Raw genomic sequence first — 20,373 nt, forward strand, 5'->3', positions numbered from 1 at the left:
CTTTGTATTCTGTGTGTAATTGAAACCAATATATCTGAAAATGTAGAAAAACATCCAAAAATATTTAATACATTTCAATGGTATTCTGTTGATTAACAGTGTGATTAAAACTGCAATTAATCACAATTTTTTTGTTAATCACATTAGTTAACTGCAATTAATCAACAGCCCTAGTTCTAACACAATAAAGTCCTCTTTCCCTAATTTTTGACTCCATTATTGAGAAATTTAAGAGAATTCATTTAAATTTGTGGGGTGACTATTTATGGACAATGAACTGTGGTGATTCTGCAGGCTTAGTGAGCTGAATTGCAGCAGAGCAGCTGGGTGGCTATGATTAATAAAGTTATTGTTAAAACAAGTAGAGAAACCAGCAGTTTTTGTTGTTTCTGCCTAACTCAACTAGGTATAAAAGGGGGCTCTCTGTCTGCATGGGAGTTCAGGAACAAGATGATTAAGTGAATTAGCTAAGAACAAATAAATATAAATGGGAGTTTAGAAACAGACCACAACCAATGGAAGTTCAGTAAGTACTTGGGGAAATAAGTAGTCAATGAGTAAAAACCTGGGTGGAGTTTGGGAAGACCAAATAGAGGAGAAGGCCAGCAGCAAATTGTTCAAAATGGGTGGATAACCAGCTCATTTCGCAGACTAAAGAAGAACTGTCAAGTGGCACATGTATGTTCGTGGAATAGACAGTTCTAGCTCTCAAAGACCAAGTACTCAAGGCACAATTTCCTAAACTGGTGACCAAATGACAGAGAGACTTATAACTATGGTATAAAGGGATACGATACAGAGTTGGGTGCACCCCATCTCCAGTTAAAAAGCCAGTGTGAGATGGTAGACCAAGGAGGAACTATTTCCCTCAGTCTTAACTGACCTGCTAATAAAAGTAGAAGACATTGATTGCTCTATACCAAAGTCCTTCCAGAAATAGGACTCCTAATTGTGCTAAGCACACAACTTGTGGTGGTATATTTTAATCTTCAATAATATAGTTAATGGAGTGTGTAATGACAGAACAGTGAACTAATTTGCCTAGTACAGTGTTTGTACATCTCTTGAGATTTGAGAGCTGGTGGGGAGACACAAGTCATGGTACCTGTTAACACTAATGTTGCAGGTAATTGTGGAAGAGTTAATTTGTGGTAGCTTTTATTCAATTCTCTTTCAGGAATAGTTTGCATTTTTACCTACAGCTCAACCCCTGAAACATTAAATGTGTGTAGCGGGGACCACAAATCTGTAGTCCGGGACTAGAAAAACATACAATTCTCGCTTAATCTTGAAGGATGAAAGAAGGTGGTAGTGTTGGTTGTTCTTTTAAAACAAATAAACTTAATGGAGAAGTCTGAAGCACAAGCAGTAGCTTGGGTTTGGGTGGGGAGAGGAAAGAAACCCTCATGACCTTAGTTCTGATCATGGAGCCCTGGGAATGGGCAAGGACATCCATAGTACAGGCTGCCCTCCCACTATGGGAGGTAGCACTGTTCTTCCAATTGAAACTGGAGTTTCTGAACAGCAAACCAAATATTCTACAGAAGCTCTGAGACACCTCAGAGGGGATCTGTCTTCTCTCAGGCCATGTCTACACTACAACATTATGTTGACCTAACTTATGTCGACATAGAGCCACTGCAGTTATTAAATCGCTTGCGTGTGTGTGCACACTTAGCTCCTTGTGTTGGTGGTGCATGTCCTCACCAAGAGCGCTTGTGTTGATTATATTATCAGTGTGGGGTACTGTGAGATGACTTCCGAAGGCCAGTAATAGTTGGCATAAGCAGCGCAATGTCTACATTGACACTGCGTTGACCTAATTATATCGACCGTGACTTTACGGTGCTTGGGGAGGCGGTGTTACTAAATGGGCGTAGGGAGGCACTTACGTCAGCGGCAGCCAAATTTCAGTGAATACATTTCCATAGCCAGGTTGATGCAAGGCAGCTTATGTGGACCTAACCATGTACTGTAGACCAGGCCTTAGTGGTGTGTGCAGTGGAGCATGGGCAGAGGAGGCAGCTGTATCCAGCTTCAATTGTCCTCAGTGCCTCCCCTCTCAAAGTTCATTATTGCTGCCCTCCTATTTCCTTGAAAAGCCCTGCTGCTGTGCTGCTCTCCTAGATGCCACAGGAAACTTTTGGCTTCCACCTCCTCCTGAACCTGGACCAGTTTGCTCTATGTATCCGAGCTCCTCTCCCATGAACACAAAAACAGCAGCAGTTCCAACACTGCTTTCCCTGCCTGACCACCCTTAAAGGAACAGCAGCGTTGCTCTTCCCTTCCCCTTTTCTCCTATGAAAAAGGCAGTGGTTGTTTCTCTCTGCTTCCTACTGTCCGCACTCTCGCATCCCCATAGCTTTGGAGCTGTTTTGATTCAGTCAGACCAGTGGGGCTATGTTCTTTTAAAAAACAAACAAACTCAAAATCCAGAGTGTTCTACAGAATACAGAGCACTTGTGAGGTATGCTTCCATCCATAGATTGCAATTTGCTTTACAAACGAAAATTAATCTCCCTACCAATGCCTCTTTGAGGAAAGTGGTAGTATGTCCATTTTACTTGGCAGATGGAAGACAGCAGCAGAAAGTTTAAAATTGCCCAAGGGCACAGAATGATTCCATGTTAGAAACAGAACCCAGAAGTCAGGATACCTAGTTTGCTGTTTGAACCTTTACACCAATAACCGATGCCTCTTTAAAGATTTCTCTGGATGCTACACTCTCACATTTTCAAGGATGTTTGTGCACAATTATAGGTTGATGTGAGGCTATTGCAGGATCCCTCATACACCCAAGTATTTTGTCCATCAAACAAATAGTATAAGATCTGGCACTTTTCTGTTAGTAGGATGAAACCCTGCTGTGTCATTAGTGTTTATGTAGCATCAAATCAACTGACTCTTATTAAACTTTTACCAGATTAATAAAAACGCTTCCCCCAAAATCATTTTTCAGAGCGAATCTTTATCATATGCTTCATCGAATAGACACCAGAAATAGAAAATGCTATTGGTATTTCTCAAGAAACCACTAGAATCAGAATAGCTGGAGCACTAACAAGGAAGAAAAACATGTTCCTTGTATTAGTAGCAATTTATACTTGTGCAACCTATAGAAGGTCACATTAGAGACTGTTCTATGGGTTTTGCTAGTACAAATTTTTTTAGTTAGAATTTACTTTTTTCGTAATCTAAACCTAAAGACAGGGTTTGAAATTTTTTAGCGGCTATCTGCCAGTAGTGGGACTAAAGCTATACTATAGTAGTAAATATGAAAGACAGGCCCGGTGGTAATGCCTAAGTGAGAAGCCCAGCCTCACTGCCCCCAAATGGCATTTCTACCATGTTGTTGTCTTTGGATTGTGCTTTGGAACTCCATCTTTTGTATTAGCCTCTGGATAGTAAGTATCCCATACATTTGAAGCGTCACACCCTTCTAGCTCCCCTTCCAGTGTTTCCTAGCTCTTGTGACCTTCCAAAAGCAGCAGCTGCATGAAACTGACGTGATTAATGACAGTATCACAGCTATTCACAGATTTCTATATAACAGCAGCAAAACTGACTAGTCTAATAATTTCACACTGTTGCTGCTTGGTAAAGTTATGAGTAAGGCTACATTTTAGTCACCAGTATCAGGGTGTAGCCGTGTTAGTCTGTATCTACAAAAACAACAAGGAGTCTGGTGGCACCTTAAACACTAACAGATTTATCTGGGCATAAGCTTTCGTGGGTAAAAACCTCACTTACAGGTATTTTTAGTAAAAGTCACAGCCTGTGACCTATCCATGACTTACTAAAAATACCAGTGAATAAAACGGGGGGTGGGGCGTGCACGGGCAGTGGGGCGCACCCCAGGACCCCTGCTGGTGCTGGGGGGACGCTGGCAGCAGGCTCCCTACCTGGCTCCATGTCTCCCCCACCCTTCAGCAGTAGAGTTTGGGTGGGGGTGGGGTTGGGGCATGGGTCTGGGTGGCGCTTATCTGGGGGACTCCCAGCTGCTAGGTGGAGACGTGGCCAGGCAGCTCTTCAGACTGCCTCCACCTGCTGGCACTGCCCCCACAGCTCCCAGTGGCAGTGGTCCCGGCCAATGGGAGCTGCGAAGCCAGCGCTCTGGGTGGAGGCAACCAGCAGAGCTGCCTGGCCATGCCTCTGCGTAGCAGCTGAGTGAGGGGGATGTCGCCGCTTCCGGGGAGCCCCCCAGGTAAGCGCCGCCCAGAGCCTGCTTCACCTCATCACATACCCCAACCCCCTACCCCCTTCCACAGCCAAACTCTGCAGCTGCTGGGGGTGTGGGGAAGAGGTTGCTGGGGCCCGAGACTGCCCCAGCTGCTGTCAGTGTGCCTGGCGCCGGGGCTGCCTGAGCTGCCCCTGAGCAAGGTGCACTGGCGGCTGCAGAAATCACGGAGGTCATGGAAAGTCACGGAATCAGTGACCTCCGTGACAAGCTCGCAGCCTTAGTTATGAGTAACAGCAGCAGAGAAACTGGAACTGAATGTAGACTCAGGAAAACATCACGAGGGCTTGAAATATGTTCTCAATACTTGCTAGTCCAAGGACTAAGTCTACTCACCATGCTGAAATCCACTAATATCTTCAGCCACTCTGTCCTAACCATACTGCTAAGGGTAGCATAAAATCTCTCCTTACCCTGTAAAGGGTTAATTCCTCCTTTACCTGTAAAGGGTTAAGAAGCTCAAATAACCTGGTTGGCACCTAAGCAAAAGGACCAATAAGGGGAGAAGATACTTTCAAATCTGTGGGGGAAGGTTTTTGTTTTGTGTTCTCTCTGGGTCAGCGAAGAACCAGGACAGGAAAAATACATCTCCCTAAGCTATATCTGAACTAAGCATCTAATATTACAGAAATAGTAAGTAATAGCAAGGAAATGTTAGATTATCTTTTGTTTTAACTTGTGAATTTTCCCTGTGCTAAGAGGGAGGTTTATCCCTGTTTTTGTAACTTAAAAGTTTTGCCTAGAGGGGAAATACTCTGTGTTTTGAATCTGATTATCCTATAAATTACCTTCTATCCTGATTTTACAGAGGTGCTTCTTTTACTTTTCTTTGTAATAAAGTTCTGTTTTTTAAGAATCTGATTGGGCAGGGTCTGGTCTGTGCTCATCTTAGTTACTCTCAAGCCTTCCCAGGAAAGGGGGTGAAAAGGCTTGGGGGGATATTTTGGGGAAACAGGAACTCCAAGTGGTCCTTTTCCTGAACCTTTGTCTAATTCACTTGGTGGTGGCAGCATATCGTCCAAGGGCAAGGAAGAATTTGTGCCTTGGGGAAGTTTTTATCCTAAGCTGGTAGAAATAAGCTTAGGGGGTCTTTCATGCGGGACCCCACATCTGTACCTTAGAGTTTAGAGTGGGGAGGGTGTGATGGGTTGGATCACAGAAACCCCCTTGGGAGCTGCCACCTAATGTACCAAGGCTACCTCTGCTCCTGTTTTCCCTGCCAGCTCAGGACTCCAGCACCCTGTCTTGCTGAGCCAGACACTCCCGTCTGCTCCAACAAAGATCCAGGGTCTGAATTACTTGCCCCAAAGCTGCAGGTTTACCTGAAAACAGCTCATAGAAGTGTGCTTGTCTTTAGCACTCAGATGCCCAACTCCCCATGGGGTCTAAACCCAAATAAATCCGATTTACCCTGTATAAAGCTTATGCAGGGCAAACTCATAAATTGTTCGCCCTCTATAACACTGATAGAGAGAGATGCACGGTTGTTTGCTCCCCCAGGTATTAATACATACTCTGAGTTAATTAATAAGGAAAAAGTGATTTTATTAAATACAGAAAGTAGGATTTAAGTGGTTTCAAGTAGTAACAGACAGAACAAAGTAAGTCACCAAGCAAAATAAAATAAAATGCGCAAATCTATGTCTAATCAAACTGAATACAGATAATCTCACCCTCAGAGATGCTTCAGTAATTTTTTTCTCAGACTGGACACCTTCCAGGCCTGGGCACAATTCTTTCCCCTGGTACAGCTCTTGTTCCAGCTCAGGTGGTAGCAAGGGGATTCTTCATGATGGCTCTTCTCTCTCCTCTTTGTTCTATTCCACCCCTTTATATATCTTTTGCATAAGACGGGAACCCTTTGTCCCTCTGGGTTTTCACCCCCCCACACACTGGAAAAGCACCAGGTTAAAGATGGATTCCAGTTCAAGTGACATCACATGTCACTGCAAGACTTCATTACCCACTTGCTAGCACACACATATACAGGAAGACTCACAGGTAAACACAGCCATCTGTAGACAGTGGTCCTGGTTAATGGGAGTCATCAAGATTCCAAACCACCATTAATTGCCCACACTTTGCATAATTACAATAGGCTCTCAGAGTTGTATTTCATATTTCTAGTTTTAGATACAAGAGTGGTACATTTATACAAACAGAATGATCACACTCGGTAGATTATAAGCTTTGTAATGATACCTTACAAGAGACCTTTTGCATGAAGCATATTCCAGTTACATTATATTCACTTATTATCATGTTTTTATAAAACTATTCCAGTTACAGTATATTCACTTATTAACATGTGTCTGATTCACTTGGTGGTGGCAGCATATCGTCCAAGGGCAAGGAAGAATTTGTGCCTTGGGGAAGTTTTTATCCTAAGCTGGTAGAAATAAGCTTAGGGGGTCTTTCATGCAGGACCCCACATCTGTACCCTAGAGTTTAGAGTGGGGAGGGAACCCTGACACACTTGCCTTCCTTCTGACTAGCAAAAGAATAGGGTAAGCCTGAAGACCTTGTCTCTTTTTGGGAGCACAGAATTCAGCTAGCAAATCTTGCTGCTCATTCCCCCCTAAATACACCAATTAATGCTGGCTACCTCCAAGCTAAACTGATGTTATGGTATTCAAACTCTCCTCCCACTTTGTCTACCTGCCTGTTTGTCCTCGGAACTCTCTCTCCATGGACTTGATTCACTGCATTGGTTCACGTTTGGAAGGTTTTCTTTGCAACCATAAAAGCCACATACTTTTTTAGATTTTTTTGTTTTAATGAAGCATTAGCTTCTACAAACCTGGGTGAGCGGAGTTTTCAAGTTGTGGGCATCACTGCATCTTTTAACTTTCCAAATGTGATCCAAATGCACTCATAGCTCTTATGGCTGAAAATAACTGATTTAAATAAAAGTTTAAATTTCGCATAAATTGATGGCGGGTGCCCCCGCACTCTCAGGAAATTTTCCCTTCTGCTATTGGTGAGTGGGCAAGAAGGTTTTTCAAACCTTTTTTGAACAATTTAACATATTTATATTAAACTTGTGATCTTTGGTATCCGATTTTTTTTTTGATACAATACAGTCGATATAATTCTCTTGTTCTTGCTTGCACACACAGTTGAATGGATTATTTATGAGATATGACTTTTTCCCACTGAAATGAGACTAGGCTGTTTTAAGAGGAAAGAATATTGGCTTAATGTCATAAGTCATGTTCTAAATCATGTGAGTTTCTGCTGCCAAAGGCAGACTTAATTCCTTGGACAAGGAGAGAAATAGAGCAATAGTGCAAGTAAAGATATCAGTTTAGAAAGTTGAAACTGCAGTAGTTTCCTAGAGAAAATGTGTGTAATGTAGAGGCCACAGTCACATTTAAAGGGATGCTGGCAACTAAGAAATCTACTTTTGAGTGAAACCTAAAATTACTATAACTGAAAGATCAGAGAAAAATATCTATTTTTTTCCAGTTTGTTTACTTTGACTATACATAAGTACTTTCAAATTCGGTCTCACTCTTTCACTAAATAGGCATCTTCCTCTGTATGTGTGGATCTTCTCAACAGGAGAGAATTTTTTAAAAAAGGAAATTATGTCTAATAACACAAATTGGCAGGTGTACCTTGAAATTACTTTTAAATCAGTCTTTAAAACTGATTAAACTTCAAGTTGTTCCTCCAAAAATGGTTTATTTTTATGAAGTAGATTGGCCTTAAGACATTACCTGTGGTAGATATTTGTTGAGGCAGCTCTTTACTTATAAAGCTTGCTATAGATGCTTTTGTTACTATAGAAGGAGATTAGAAAGGTTTAACTTCTGTTGAACAATATTTCTCCTTTTTGCCTGCCCAAGTTTTTGGGTGAGGCGGCCCACTAAACTCGGGCCCTCCTTTTGTCCTCAATCTTGCTTTGTAGCATCATTCCCTTCAAGGAGGGATTGGAGGGAGGCCTGGTCTATCTACACACACAGTTTAACTAAAACTGTGTTTTTAAATCTCTTTTTAGTTAAACTGGTGCAAACCCCTGTGTGGATATGTAATTTGGTTTAAACCAGATTTGTATCAGTTTTGCTTATTAGTAAAATTAAGCCTGGTCTGCAGTAAAAAATTAGATCGACCCAACTACCTGATGTAGTTAAGCCAACTTAAGTCCCTGTGTGTAGGTTGATGGAAGAGTTATTTTGTTGACCCAGCTACTGCCTCTCAGGGAGGTGGATTACCTATGCCAGTGGGAGAACCCTTCCTGTTGGTGTAGTTATTTTTTACACTGAAGCACTACAGTGGCACAGCTGCAGCTGTGCTGCTGTAATGTTTCAAGTGTAGACAAGCCCTTACTAGGATTAAATCAGCAGTGTAGCCACACAGAGGTTTATATGGTTTAAATTGCTTTTTAAAACCTATTTTAGATTAACTGATGGAACATCTGTGTGTAGGCAAGATGAGACCATGTTGCTGGAGATGTAGATACCTACCATGATGCCTCCGCAGTACCTATGTTTGTGTTTCACTGGTGGTGGGAGGGGAAAAGGATAAAAGTCCTGTCTAGCTACCAAATTATTGTGAGGAAGATGGAGGGAGACTTCTGTGTTACCAAGTAATCTTTTTTTAAAAAAACATCTTAAAGGTCACTTCTAGGTTAGCCAAAGGCAGCTTTATAAAAGCTTGTGTGCAGCAAGGAGATCAAGCGAAGTTCTGTGCAATGACAGATGTATGGTGATGCTGCAATAGACACAGCATAGTTCACATACAGCTTCTGATGCAATCTTAGCTACAGTGGCAACACTTCCTTTACTGCAAAACACTAGCGGATCAAAACTGAAATCCATATGAGAACATGATCTGGTCCTGTACGGTTATCTCTTGCAGGGCTAACAACCCCCATTCGTGCAAGCAAAAAAATGCTCAAGATGCTAGACCAGCATAAAAAACAGCAATATATCGCTGAGAATAACAAATCAAAATCAGCAACAAACTAAACTGCTACAGATCCCTGCATAGAACTATCATTAGCAGACTGTTTCACTACAGTGATATGTGAAAAACCTGTGGCAGATTCTTGCCAAATGCAGTCTCAATAATTGTAATCTAGAAATGGAAATTGGAAGGTGCAAGACACAGACCAAGTCTAGAGAGGAGTAATTATGCAACCATTGCGACACAAGGATTGAGCCAGAGGGCACTTTATACTCCGGTATCCAAAATATGAGGGAGTGGAAGAAAGAATTCATAGTAACTTGAGGAAATCTCTAAAACTTCTTATCAAAAAGTGATGAGGGAAAAATTGTTCCTAATCCTATGAGCAAGGAGAGAGACAGCAGAGATAACATTGCACTATGTAGCAGCCTACCATTGGATCAGGAAAGGACATTAATGACATATGGACTTGGGGAATCCAAATCTCAAGCACAGTGTGAAGGCATAAACTGGGTGGATCTTAGCAACTTCTGATTAGCAGACCTGAGAGATCTCTCTCTCTAATACAATGTGACAACAACGCTTGTATAGCTTGCCATGCCAAAAACCTGAGTGATTTGAAACTGAGTAATACAATGTTAGAATTGACGGCATGTGGAGGGATTCCGCTGTGTCTGGAGTTTATTCCCCTCTCTCCTTCCTTTTCCTATCTTGCCATATGCATGCATACTGGCTCCTCAAATATTGTGAAAGCATATTTGGTGGAGGTAACTTACTTAACAAGATACTTATGAAGAACTATTTCATTTATCTTGGTAATGAATAAGCTTATAGACTCAGAAACTTTCCCTGGGGGAATATCACAAACAGCTTAACCATGTCTGTAAATTACTCAACTTAAAGACTTCAAATGTGGCTGATAGTGTTCTGTGGAACTTTCTTTTGCAAGTTTCTTTGGGAAAGCTAGCATAGAATTGGATGTTGGCCTGCAAGAGAGGGAGTATGCTACAATCTTGGTCCACCTCCTGAATCATGAATATGGTGAACAGAGGTGTCTTGTCCTCTTGTATATGGCTGAGAAGAGGAGGACTCTGTAAAGTGTATTGATTAGGATTTTTTTTACTTGAGGAGTGATCTTCAAGAAGGTGTCACACTGTACTACTCCTCTTTCTCTGGTCCTCCCCACTACTATGTGACTCTTTCATTTGCCAAATTGCCACTGGATGTAGCAGAGATGATAGGACTGGAAGGGACCTGGAGAGGTCATCTAGTCCAGTCCCCTGCACTCATGGCAGGATTAAGTATTATCTAGACCATTCCTGACAGGTGTTTATCTAACCTGCTCTTAAAAATCTCCAATGATTGGAGATTCCACAACCTCCCTAGGCAATTTAGTCTAGTGGTTAACCACCCTGACATTAGGAAGTTTTTCCTAATGTCCAACCTAAACCTCCCTTGCTGCAATTTAAGCCTATTGCTTCTTGTCCTATCCTCCAGAGGTTAAGAAGAACAATTCTTCTCCCTCCTCTTTGTAACAGCCTTTCATGTACTTGCTATCATGCCCCGTCTAAGTCTTCTCTTTTCCAGACTAAACAAACCCAATTTTTTCAATCTTCCCTCAGAGGTCATGTCTTCTAGACCTTTAATCATTTTTGTTGCTCTCCTCTGGACTCTATCCAATTTGTCCACAACTTTCCTGAAATGTGGTGCCCAGAACTGGACACAATACTCCAGTTGAGGCCTAATCAGTGCGAAGTCGAGCAGAAGAATTACTTCTTGTGTCTTGCTTATAACATTCCTGCTAATACACCCCAGAATGATGTTTGCTTTTTTTGCAACAGTGTTACACTGTTTACTCATATTTGGCTTATGGTCCACTATGACCTCCAGGTCCCTTTCCGCAGTACTCCTTCCTAGGCAGTCATTTCCCATTTTGTATGTGTGCAATTGATTGTTCCTTCCTAAATGGAGTACTTTGCATTTGTCTTTATTGAATTTCATCCTCTTTACTTCAGACCATTTCTCCAGTTTGTCCAGATCATTTTGAATTATAATCCTATCCTCCAAAGCACTTGCAACCCCTCCCAGTTTGGTATTGTCCGCAAACTTTGTGTGTGCTCTCTATGCCCTTATTTAAATCATTGATGAAGATATTGAACAGAACCAGACCCAGAACTGATCCCTGCAGGACCCCACTCATTTTGTCCTTCCAGCATGACTGTGAACCACTGATAACTACTCTCTGGGAACGGTTTTCCAACCAGTTTTGCACCCACCTTATAGTAGCTCAATGTAAGTTGCATTTCCCTAGTTTGTTTATGAGAAGGTCATGTGAGATAGTATCAAAAGCTTTACTAAAGTTAAGCTATACCACGTCTAGACCTTCCCCCCCATCCACAAGGCTTGTTACCCTTTCAAAGAAAGCTATCAGGTTGGTTTGACAAGATTTGTTTTTGAAAAATCCATGCTGACTGTTACTTATCACCTTATTATAGTCTAGATGTGTGCAAATTGATTGCTTAATTATTTGCTCCATTATCTTTCTGGGTACAGAAGTTAAGCTGACTGGTCTGTAATTCCCCAGGTTGTCTTTATTTCCCTTTTTATAGATTGGCACTATATTTGCCCTTTTCCAGTCTTTTGGAATCTCTCCCGTCTTCCATGACTTTTCAAAAATAATCGCTAATGGCTCAGGTATCTCCTCAGTAAGCTCCTTGAGTATTCTAGCATGGATATCATCAGGCCTTGGTGACTTGAAGACATCTAACTTGCCTAAGTAATTTTTAACTTGTTCTTTTTCTATTTTTGCCTCTGATCCTACCTCATTTTCACTGACATTCATTATGTTAGATGTCCAATCACCACCAGCCTTCTTGGTGAAAACTGAAACAAAGTCATTAAGCACCTCTGCCATTTCCACTTTTTCTTTTATTATTTCCCCCCACCACATTGAGTAATGGGCCTACCCTGTTTTTAGTCTTCTTCTTGGTTCTAATGTATTTGTAGAATGTTTTCTTGTTACCCTTTGTCTCTAGCTAGTTTGATCTCGTTTTGTGCCTTGGCCTTTCTAATTTTGTCCCTACATACTTGTGTTAGTTGTTTATATTCATCCTTTGTAATTTGACCTAGTTTCCACTTTTTGTAGGACTCTTTGTTGGTTTTTAGATAATTGAAGAGCTCCTGGGTAAGCCAGAGTGGTCTCTTGCCATACTTCCTATCTTTCGTACACAGTGGGATAGTTTGCTCTTGTGCCCTTAATAATGTCTCTTTGAAAAACTGCCAACTGTCTTCAATTGTTTTTTCCCTTAGACTTGCTTCCCATGGGATCTTACCTACCAACTCCCTGAGTTTGCTGAAGTCTGCCTCTTGAAATCCATTGTGTTTATTTTGCTCTTCCCCCTCCTACCATTCCTAAGGCTATGTCTACAGTACCGCAGTAAGTCGACCTAAACTATGCAACTCCCACTATGTGAATAAGGTAGCTGGAGTCGACGTAGCATAGGTCGACTTACCGCGGGGTCCACACTACGCTGCGTTCACGGGACACACACTCACGTCAACTTACCTTACTGTTCTCGTTCGGGGTAGAGTACTGGGGTCGACTGGAGAGCGATCTGCGGTCGATATGGCGGCTCTTCACTAGACCTGCTAAATTGACCCCGGTGCATCGATCCCCAGAGCGTTGATCGGAGGGGGGGTGGGGGGGAGGGGGTAGTGTAGACATAGCCTTAGAAACATGAACTCTACCATTTCATGATCACTTTCACCCGAACTGTCTTCCACTTTCAAATTCTCAACTAGTTCCTCCCTATTTGTCAAAATGAAATCTAGAACAACCTCTCTCCTAGTAGCTTTCTCCACTTTCTGAAATAAAAAATGGTCTCCAATACATTCCAAGAACTTGTTGGATAATCTGTGCCTTGCTGTGTTATTTTCCCAGCAGCTGTCTGAGTAGTTGAAGTCCCCCATCACCACCAAGTCCTATGCTTTGGATGATTTCATTATTTGCTTAAAAAAAGCCTCATCCAACTCTTCTTCCTGGTTAGGTGGTCTGTAGTAGACCCTCTCCCATGACATCACCCTTGTTTTTTACCCCTTTTATCCTTACCCAGAGACTTTCAACAAGTCTGTCTCCTATTTCCAGCTCAACCTCAGTCCAAGTGTATACATTTTTAATATATAAGGTAACACCTCCTCACTTTTTTCCCAGCCTGTCCATCCTGAGCAAGCTGTATCCTTCTATACCAATATTCCAGTCATGTGTATTATTCTGTGATGTCAACTGTCATAGTTCTGTTTTATTTACTAGCATTTCGAGTTCTTCTTGCTTATTCCCCATACTTCTTGCATTAGTATCTAAGGTACTGATTTGTTTCCCGCTCCCCCCACTTGTCTCTCCTTTATCCCTGCTATAACAGCCTTTGCTCCCCACAAATTCTGACCCTTCTCCCAGGTCTCCATGTTTTTGACTTACCTGTGCGCTTTGGTCACCTGCCCCCTTCGAACCTAGTTTAAAGCCTTCCTCACTAGGTTAGCCAGTCTGTATCCAGATACGCTCTTCCCCTTCTTCAATTGATGGACCCCATTTCTGCTTAGCACTTCTTCCTGGAACAGCATCCTGTGGTCAAGGAAGCCGAAGTTCTCCTGGCGACATCGTCTTTGCAGCCAGGCATTCACCTCCAAGATGCATCCAGACAATGCTGCAATACCTACTTAAATAGGGAAATTAAATAGAAAGTTGTGGGGGTAAAGTCCTGCCCCTATTGAAATCAATGGGACTTTTGCTATTAACTTCATTGGGTCTGGGATTTCACTCCTCATTTCAACCTTAACTATAAATTTCATGCTCTTGTTAGAGTGATACCCATAGGATTACTTAAACGTTAAATCTAGAAGCATTCCTTCTAGCAGTGACGTGATAAGATTCTGTTACATATATAGTTTACAGTTTTAAAAATGTATTTTTCCCCCAATGACATTAGTAGTACCTTCAAAGTTTTTTGTTAGATATGTGAGTTTTTTTTGTTTTGTTTTTTACAATGAGATGAGATAACTAACATGCATTAGCTGTCTTACTGTAAAAACATAGGGGAGACAGGCAGTGATGCAGTGCTAAATGTTATAGTGCTGGAGCCCAGCAGAAATGATCACTGGGGGGCAGAGATTCACTGTATGGGTACACTTGCTAGTTCTTCCCTCCCTCACCTCCCTCCAGTTATACATGACAGCAGGGTCACCCTCACTGGCACAAGAGAGAAATTGGCAGTAATGGCTCGCCTGGCTGCTCGCATGGCTGCTTGCCTGGCTGCCCACCCATCTCTAGTGCCATGGGACAATGGCAGCATCACGCAATGGGCAGCACGGACAAGGCCTGAGGGAGATTTCTCCTGAAAGGCAGCAAGTCTGTTTAGCATGTGAACACCAGACCAGGTGCCTGACGTGGCGTAGGCCTGGCTTGGGTGCTGGCTCCCATCGCCCTGCTGGGGCCAACTCCCATGCCAGAACAGTGGGTGATATGGCAGGCTGGCAGGGCTTATTCTGGCCGTAGGCCCCGTCCCTGCACCAGCCTTTAACTTTGGTCACAGCATTCAAATAACAGTATGGCACCACAAAGCCACGCTGAGTATGCAGGTCCCCCAGATTTACCCAACCCCCCGTGATGCTAACCTCTCCCCATATGCTCTGTCTTGCTCCCGCCATTCCCACCTCCCCGGCTGTGTAAACATCCCATGCGCGCCTTACCCTGTGCCTGCCCCTCGGCTGTGTAACCTCACCATGTACCTCACCCTCAGCCCTAGTACCATGGTATAGCTGCCCAGACAGGGGCTCTGGCACCATCTGGAAAACTCCCCAGTAGCCCAGCCAGTCCCACATGTCCACACTAGGTTCAAGTGTGTTTGGGGCTCCTGCTTAGCAGTTCTGCAAACAGCTGTGTCTGGCTGGGTGGCCTTATCTGGGGGGTATAGGTAATGAGTGAGCACAAAATCATGTGGCAGCCAGATCCTCCCCACAGAGAACCCACTCAAAGCACTAGGCCAGGCCCCAGGCAGAGTACCGCCTGCCAGAGACCCAGCACCTACCGGCCTTATGAACCCTCTCACTTCCCTCCCTTGCAGCAAGGGCCAACACTGACCCTGCAGAGACTGGGAGATGGCTTCTGATGCAAGTGTGTGGGATTGCAGAGGGAGGGGAGCTGGGACATGGTGTGGGAGGAGGAATGGATCTGTGTGATGGGTTAGGAGGACGGGGTAGGCCAGCAAGAGATGGATGGGGGAATGGGCCCACGTGGTAAGCCTACAAGGAGAGGTCAGGGGGATGGGTTGGGTACTTAATCTGTCAGGGATGTTGGAGCTCCCCAACAGGATGTCCAGGTTGGTGACAGGGCTCTGGACCACTCAAGTCTGGTTGTGCTGTGGGTAGCAGCCAGTGAGGTGGCAGCTGATGAAGTCCCTGTGAGAGCCTCCTGGCAGTGCTTCAGTCTGCAGTACCTGCTCCACTACCAGCCATGGAGACACAGCCCAGCTGGGTCAGGGGTGTCTCTGTAGGAACTGCCACCCCTAACCAGGGCCCAGCCTGTTCCCAGTGGGGTCTTCCTGGAAGAGGAAGCTCCTGGCTCTGGGAGCCTGCCCAGCTACAAAAGGCAGGGACTGGCCTGGCTGTGAGGTGGCCTCAACCCAGCAATACCCTCATCCCTCCCTGAGCCCAGTGGCTTCTGCTTCCCCAAGACCAGAGAAGCCCTTTCTCTTCTCCCAGGAGCTCCTGTTCTCCCTGAACCCAGCAGTCCCTCCAGAATCCAGGGAGGCAAGTTTCTGGCAGGCTGTTGCTGCCTTGATCGTTCTTGTTGAACCCCTGCATTCCCATGGTTAGTGCTTCAGCAGAGCCCACTCTGGGTCTGCCCAAGGGTCATGTGGTCCTCAGTTGCCTCAGTTCCTTTCTTTCCACAGCTAGTTGCCTGCATCAGGATCTTCTTTCTTTGCCTAGCATATTGACCAGACTTTGTGCTTACTGCTAAAACTTTTGGGTGGTTTTTACTTTGGTCCTCCATGGTTGCCCAGTAAGGTTCCTAGATGGGGTCTGGCTCAGTTCTTTGGTAGGATGAATATGCTCAGCGCACAACACTGACTCATGTTTTGCTTCTAGGTATATCCGACTATATGGGAGAAAATTCAGCAAAGAAGATCATGTGCTTTTTATCAAGTTGTTGTACGAGTTAGTAACAATTCCAAAGCTGGAGATCAGCATGATGCAAGGATTTGCACGTCTGTTGATAAACCTGTTAAAGTAAGTACAATTTGCTGACATTCTTCTACTTAAATATTTACATCCATAAATAGAACATTTGATCCTTGACCTACAGTATAGTTAACTGCATAGTTTTTCCCCATACAAATTACTTCACTTCCTCTTACCCTGCACAGATCTTTGATAATGGAGGGGAAATTTGAGAAAAATGGTCCCTTTTGAGGCTTGATTTCAATATTGATCAAAGAGCTAAATATCATATGTTAGTTTTGTTTTTCTTGATATAGATATCCTATAAGAAGATGGAGAGCTCCAAAAATAATATGGTCTCAGAACTAAAGTTTAAGAGGAACTATCAAGGGATGCGTGTGTCACATGTCATTGAAAGTACTTATTAATGAGTAATATAACTGCACTTGGCAATTTTTTTGTAGAGACATTATGGATGTCTTGAATCCCAGAAAGAATGCTTGTAAGTGAATAGTGTTTGACATGTCATTAGCAACAATAATGTGGAAAAAAGACAAATAAATATATGTTCAAATAACTTTCTGCTGTTCAGTTTTTAGGTATTCTAATGTATGATGAGTGCTGGTAAGGACAATGTTTAATCCCAAAGTGCACTTCATTTCTTAAATTAGGAAAAAAGAACTTCTTTCAAGAGATGATTTGGAGTTACCATGGAGACCACTTTATGAAATGTTGGAGAGGATATTGTATTCCAAAACAGAACACCTTGGATTAAATTGGTTTCCTAAGTAAGTTTTATTTTATCGTAGTTTATTGAAGTAATTGCTTTGGTTAAAGGGGTCTTTAGAACACTGACAATGTGGTTGAAGATTATTTTTTAATATTTAGATCTTGATATACAGTAAACGAACAAATGTATATCTAGACTTTTTATACATTAATGGAAACAAAAGGTAAAAAAGACACATCATCTTGCACATCCCTCTGACAGTGAATAATTATTTGTTATGATATTTCTTTATTTTTCATGTACTTGATAAAGTTCAGTTTTAAGTATGTCAAGTGATGCGTCTTCAATCACTTCCATTGGGAAAATAAACCACAGTCTAATAAACTTCAGTGATACTTTTTTTTTTTAAATGAAATGTCCTTTGTTTAATTCCATCTCACAACAAGAGTTAGAAAAAAAGCATCTCTTACACAGACACAAAATATGAAACTTACATGTAAAATGCCTGTGTCACAAGGCATTTTGTGAAACAAAATGTTTTTCATTGGGGAAAGATTATACATTCATTTATACATCAAAAATGCTAATGCGATACTGTGGGCAAATGCAATTGTTCTACACAGTTAAAAGTTTTAGAAAACAAATTTATTTTATTTTTAGGGGGGGAAAAAACTTGAAAACATCTAAAATGCACATTGCTTTTTCATAAAGCAAATATGCACTGTGCGAAGTCTGGTTATAGAGGACATTGATAGGTAAAGTTTTCTTGGTATCTGCACTCAAAACTTGCAAACCATTCTCAATTCATGTATACACAAATCCTGAAATTTGGACCTCACCCATACAGAGGTCTGTGTATTTACACTAAACATACAGCACAGTTGGTATTTATCAATCCACTGCCTATACAGATCGTTTTAACCTCGTTCTTCTATCATAAACTTGTTTCCTATTTTGCAGCCATGCAGTGTGCACAAACTTTACAGCTCCATCTTTGGCTACCTATTGAACTTCCCATTCTTCTTTTTCAGATAAAGGTTCAAAGGTCCCTGTGTTACATTTTCTTGATTTTTCTCTATCCAATTTCCATTATTGCCTATTCATACAAGTAGAGTAGAGTTAGTTGAAATTTTTCAGGAAGGTGCTGCTAAAGTTGTGGAAACCCCATTTTTTTATGGGAAACACTAATCTCAACTTTTGAAAAGTTAGAGTGCAAAAAGGAAATGGAGAGGGAAAAAGTGAAGGAAAAGCCCTAGATTATAATAATTTTATTGCACTCAGTGGCCAAAAAAAAAGGGGGGGGGCGGAATAAAAGAAATGAGAGGGAGGAAGGAGGAAAAACAAATTCAGAGCTTTTTGACAAAAAAATAGTTTTTGAAAACCAAATTGAAATTTCAGTTGAAACTGCAGTTTTTATCTTTCCATTTTTGAGTTAAAAATTCTCATTTGAAATTTTTCACAGGAAAAAACAAGTTTTTTGATGAGTGATAGTTGTAAATGACACACGCTTTTCCATAAATTTAGAAAAGAACCCTACCTATGATCTGTATGTCATAAAGAGAAAACAACCAGATTATTGGTGTAATTATATTAGGGAAGACTTCCCTCTGAGATCTTCTGATAGAATATTTTTTTTCAGACTATATATAATTATTGGCCTTCTCTCTGAAAATTGTTTATCTACTGTTTTTTCAAGTAATATCTAAAGGATTACTATATTTAAAAAGTCAGAGGAAAAAATATAATTAGTTATGGATTTACCAACACCTAGTGAAACTGACTATATGCAATTTGCCCCTTTGAGTCAAGTTTTTACTTTGCTGTGTGAAAAACCCACACAATAACCGGGAAGAGAAAAATTGAAGGGGTGGTAGGCCGTAAAAGCACAAAAATTGGAAGGAGGATTCCAAATGAAGGTGATATGTCGACTTTTGCTTTTAATTGACTAGATTTGAAGTTTATGGCATCCTGTTTACTATGCAGTGCGATGTGTTCTCATATGGTGTTTTTGCAACATTGTTGACATTTTCAAATTTGAGTGACTTCCTCTTGCTGTATATAAAGGGATAATTATTTAAATATTGCCAGGATCATTTAAATATTTTCTGCCCTTTAGAGTTACTCTTACACTATATTTGTTGATAGAACTGTTGTTTTCCATGTCATGTTTTACATCTTTCTTTTTTACATTCAGTTCATATCGACCAGGCTTGTCTTCACCTAAAACATTTGTGCTTAATGTTTTACATAGGTGGTAAGGATAATGTTTTTTTGTTCAGCTCTGGCCGATGTGTTATCTTCTGCATGTTCTGTTAGACTATAACACTTGTCACACAGGTGTAACTTTCTGCATAAATAATTGTATTGGAAAACCAATGTTAACATTACACCACTATTTATGAGAATGTCGCACTGTATTTAAACCTTTCTAATTGTGGAAAAATATACTGTGTGTGACGTGGCTGAGAAAAATGGCTATCTGCTAATTATTTTAACCAACAAACATCAAAGGGTACAACACTAGGTGATTTTAATGTTTTGAATAATTATTACTTGGAATACGGACAAAATGTGTATTTACATAGCTTTAGAAATGCATGTCTCTTAAATGAATTTAACTTTACTACAAAACATTGAAGTTGGTGGAAAGTGGTTGAGAGCAAGGATAGTGGTTCCAGAAACCACATTAAGGAGAAAAATAAAGTAGAAAAGGCAGTATAAAACAAATGCGCCTAGTAGCCTGACAATTTTGTCTTCTATGGATTTTTGTCAGTGAAAATTATTTTTTAAAACAGGTTATAAAAATGTAGAAATTATTTGTATTTATGTAAGTATAAAATACAAATAATCTTCAGAAAGAAATGTCAGTACAGTATTACTTACTCTGAGGAATCATAGAAATGTAGGACTGGAAGGGACCTTGACAGGTCATCTAGTTCAGTCTCCTGCACTGAGGCAAGACTAAGTATTATCTAGACCAGGGGTTCTCAACCTTTTTCTTTCTGAGGCCCTCCCCAACATGCAATAAAAACTCCACGGCCTACTTGTGTCACAGCAACTGTTATTCTGCGTATAAGAGCCAGGGTGGATGTTAGGGGTAGGAAGCAGGGCAATTGCTCGGGCCCCACATCACAGCGGGCACAGCAAAGCTAAGTTGCTTAGGCTTCAGCTTCAGCCTTAGGTGGTGGGGCTCAGCATCCTGGGCTGCAATCCCTTGCGGTGGGGCTTTGGCTTTCTGCCCTTCGCACTAGAGTCTAATGCCCACCTTGCGTGGTGGCCCTCC

General features: G+C 41.8%; 1 protein-coding gene across 2 annotated transcripts in view; it reads left to right on the forward strand.

Annotated features, from left to right (window-relative positions):
* The window catches only part of PSME4 (proteasome activator subunit 4), a 222,208-nt gene that overhangs the window by 22,467 nt on the left and 179,368 nt on the right, over positions 1–20,373 (forward strand). Inside the window, exons 2-4 of one of the 2 annotated variants that reach the window (XM_005307349.5) lie at positions 16,289–16,429; positions 17,032–17,148; positions 19,285–19,344. In XM_005307349.5, coding sequence (XP_005307406.2) covers positions 16,289–16,429; positions 17,032–17,148; positions 19,285–19,344 — 318 coding nt within the window. The remainder of the gene's footprint in view (positions 1–16,288; positions 16,430–17,031; positions 17,149–19,284; positions 19,345–20,373) is intronic. The other variant, XM_005307350.5, reaches the window with a different exon arrangement.

This window comes from Chrysemys picta, chromosome 3 (genome assembly GCF_011386835.1).
Source record: "Chrysemys picta bellii isolate R12L10 chromosome 3, ASM1138683v2, whole genome shotgun sequence".
Lineage (NCBI taxonomy): Eukaryota > Metazoa > Chordata > Testudines > Emydidae > Chrysemys > Chrysemys picta.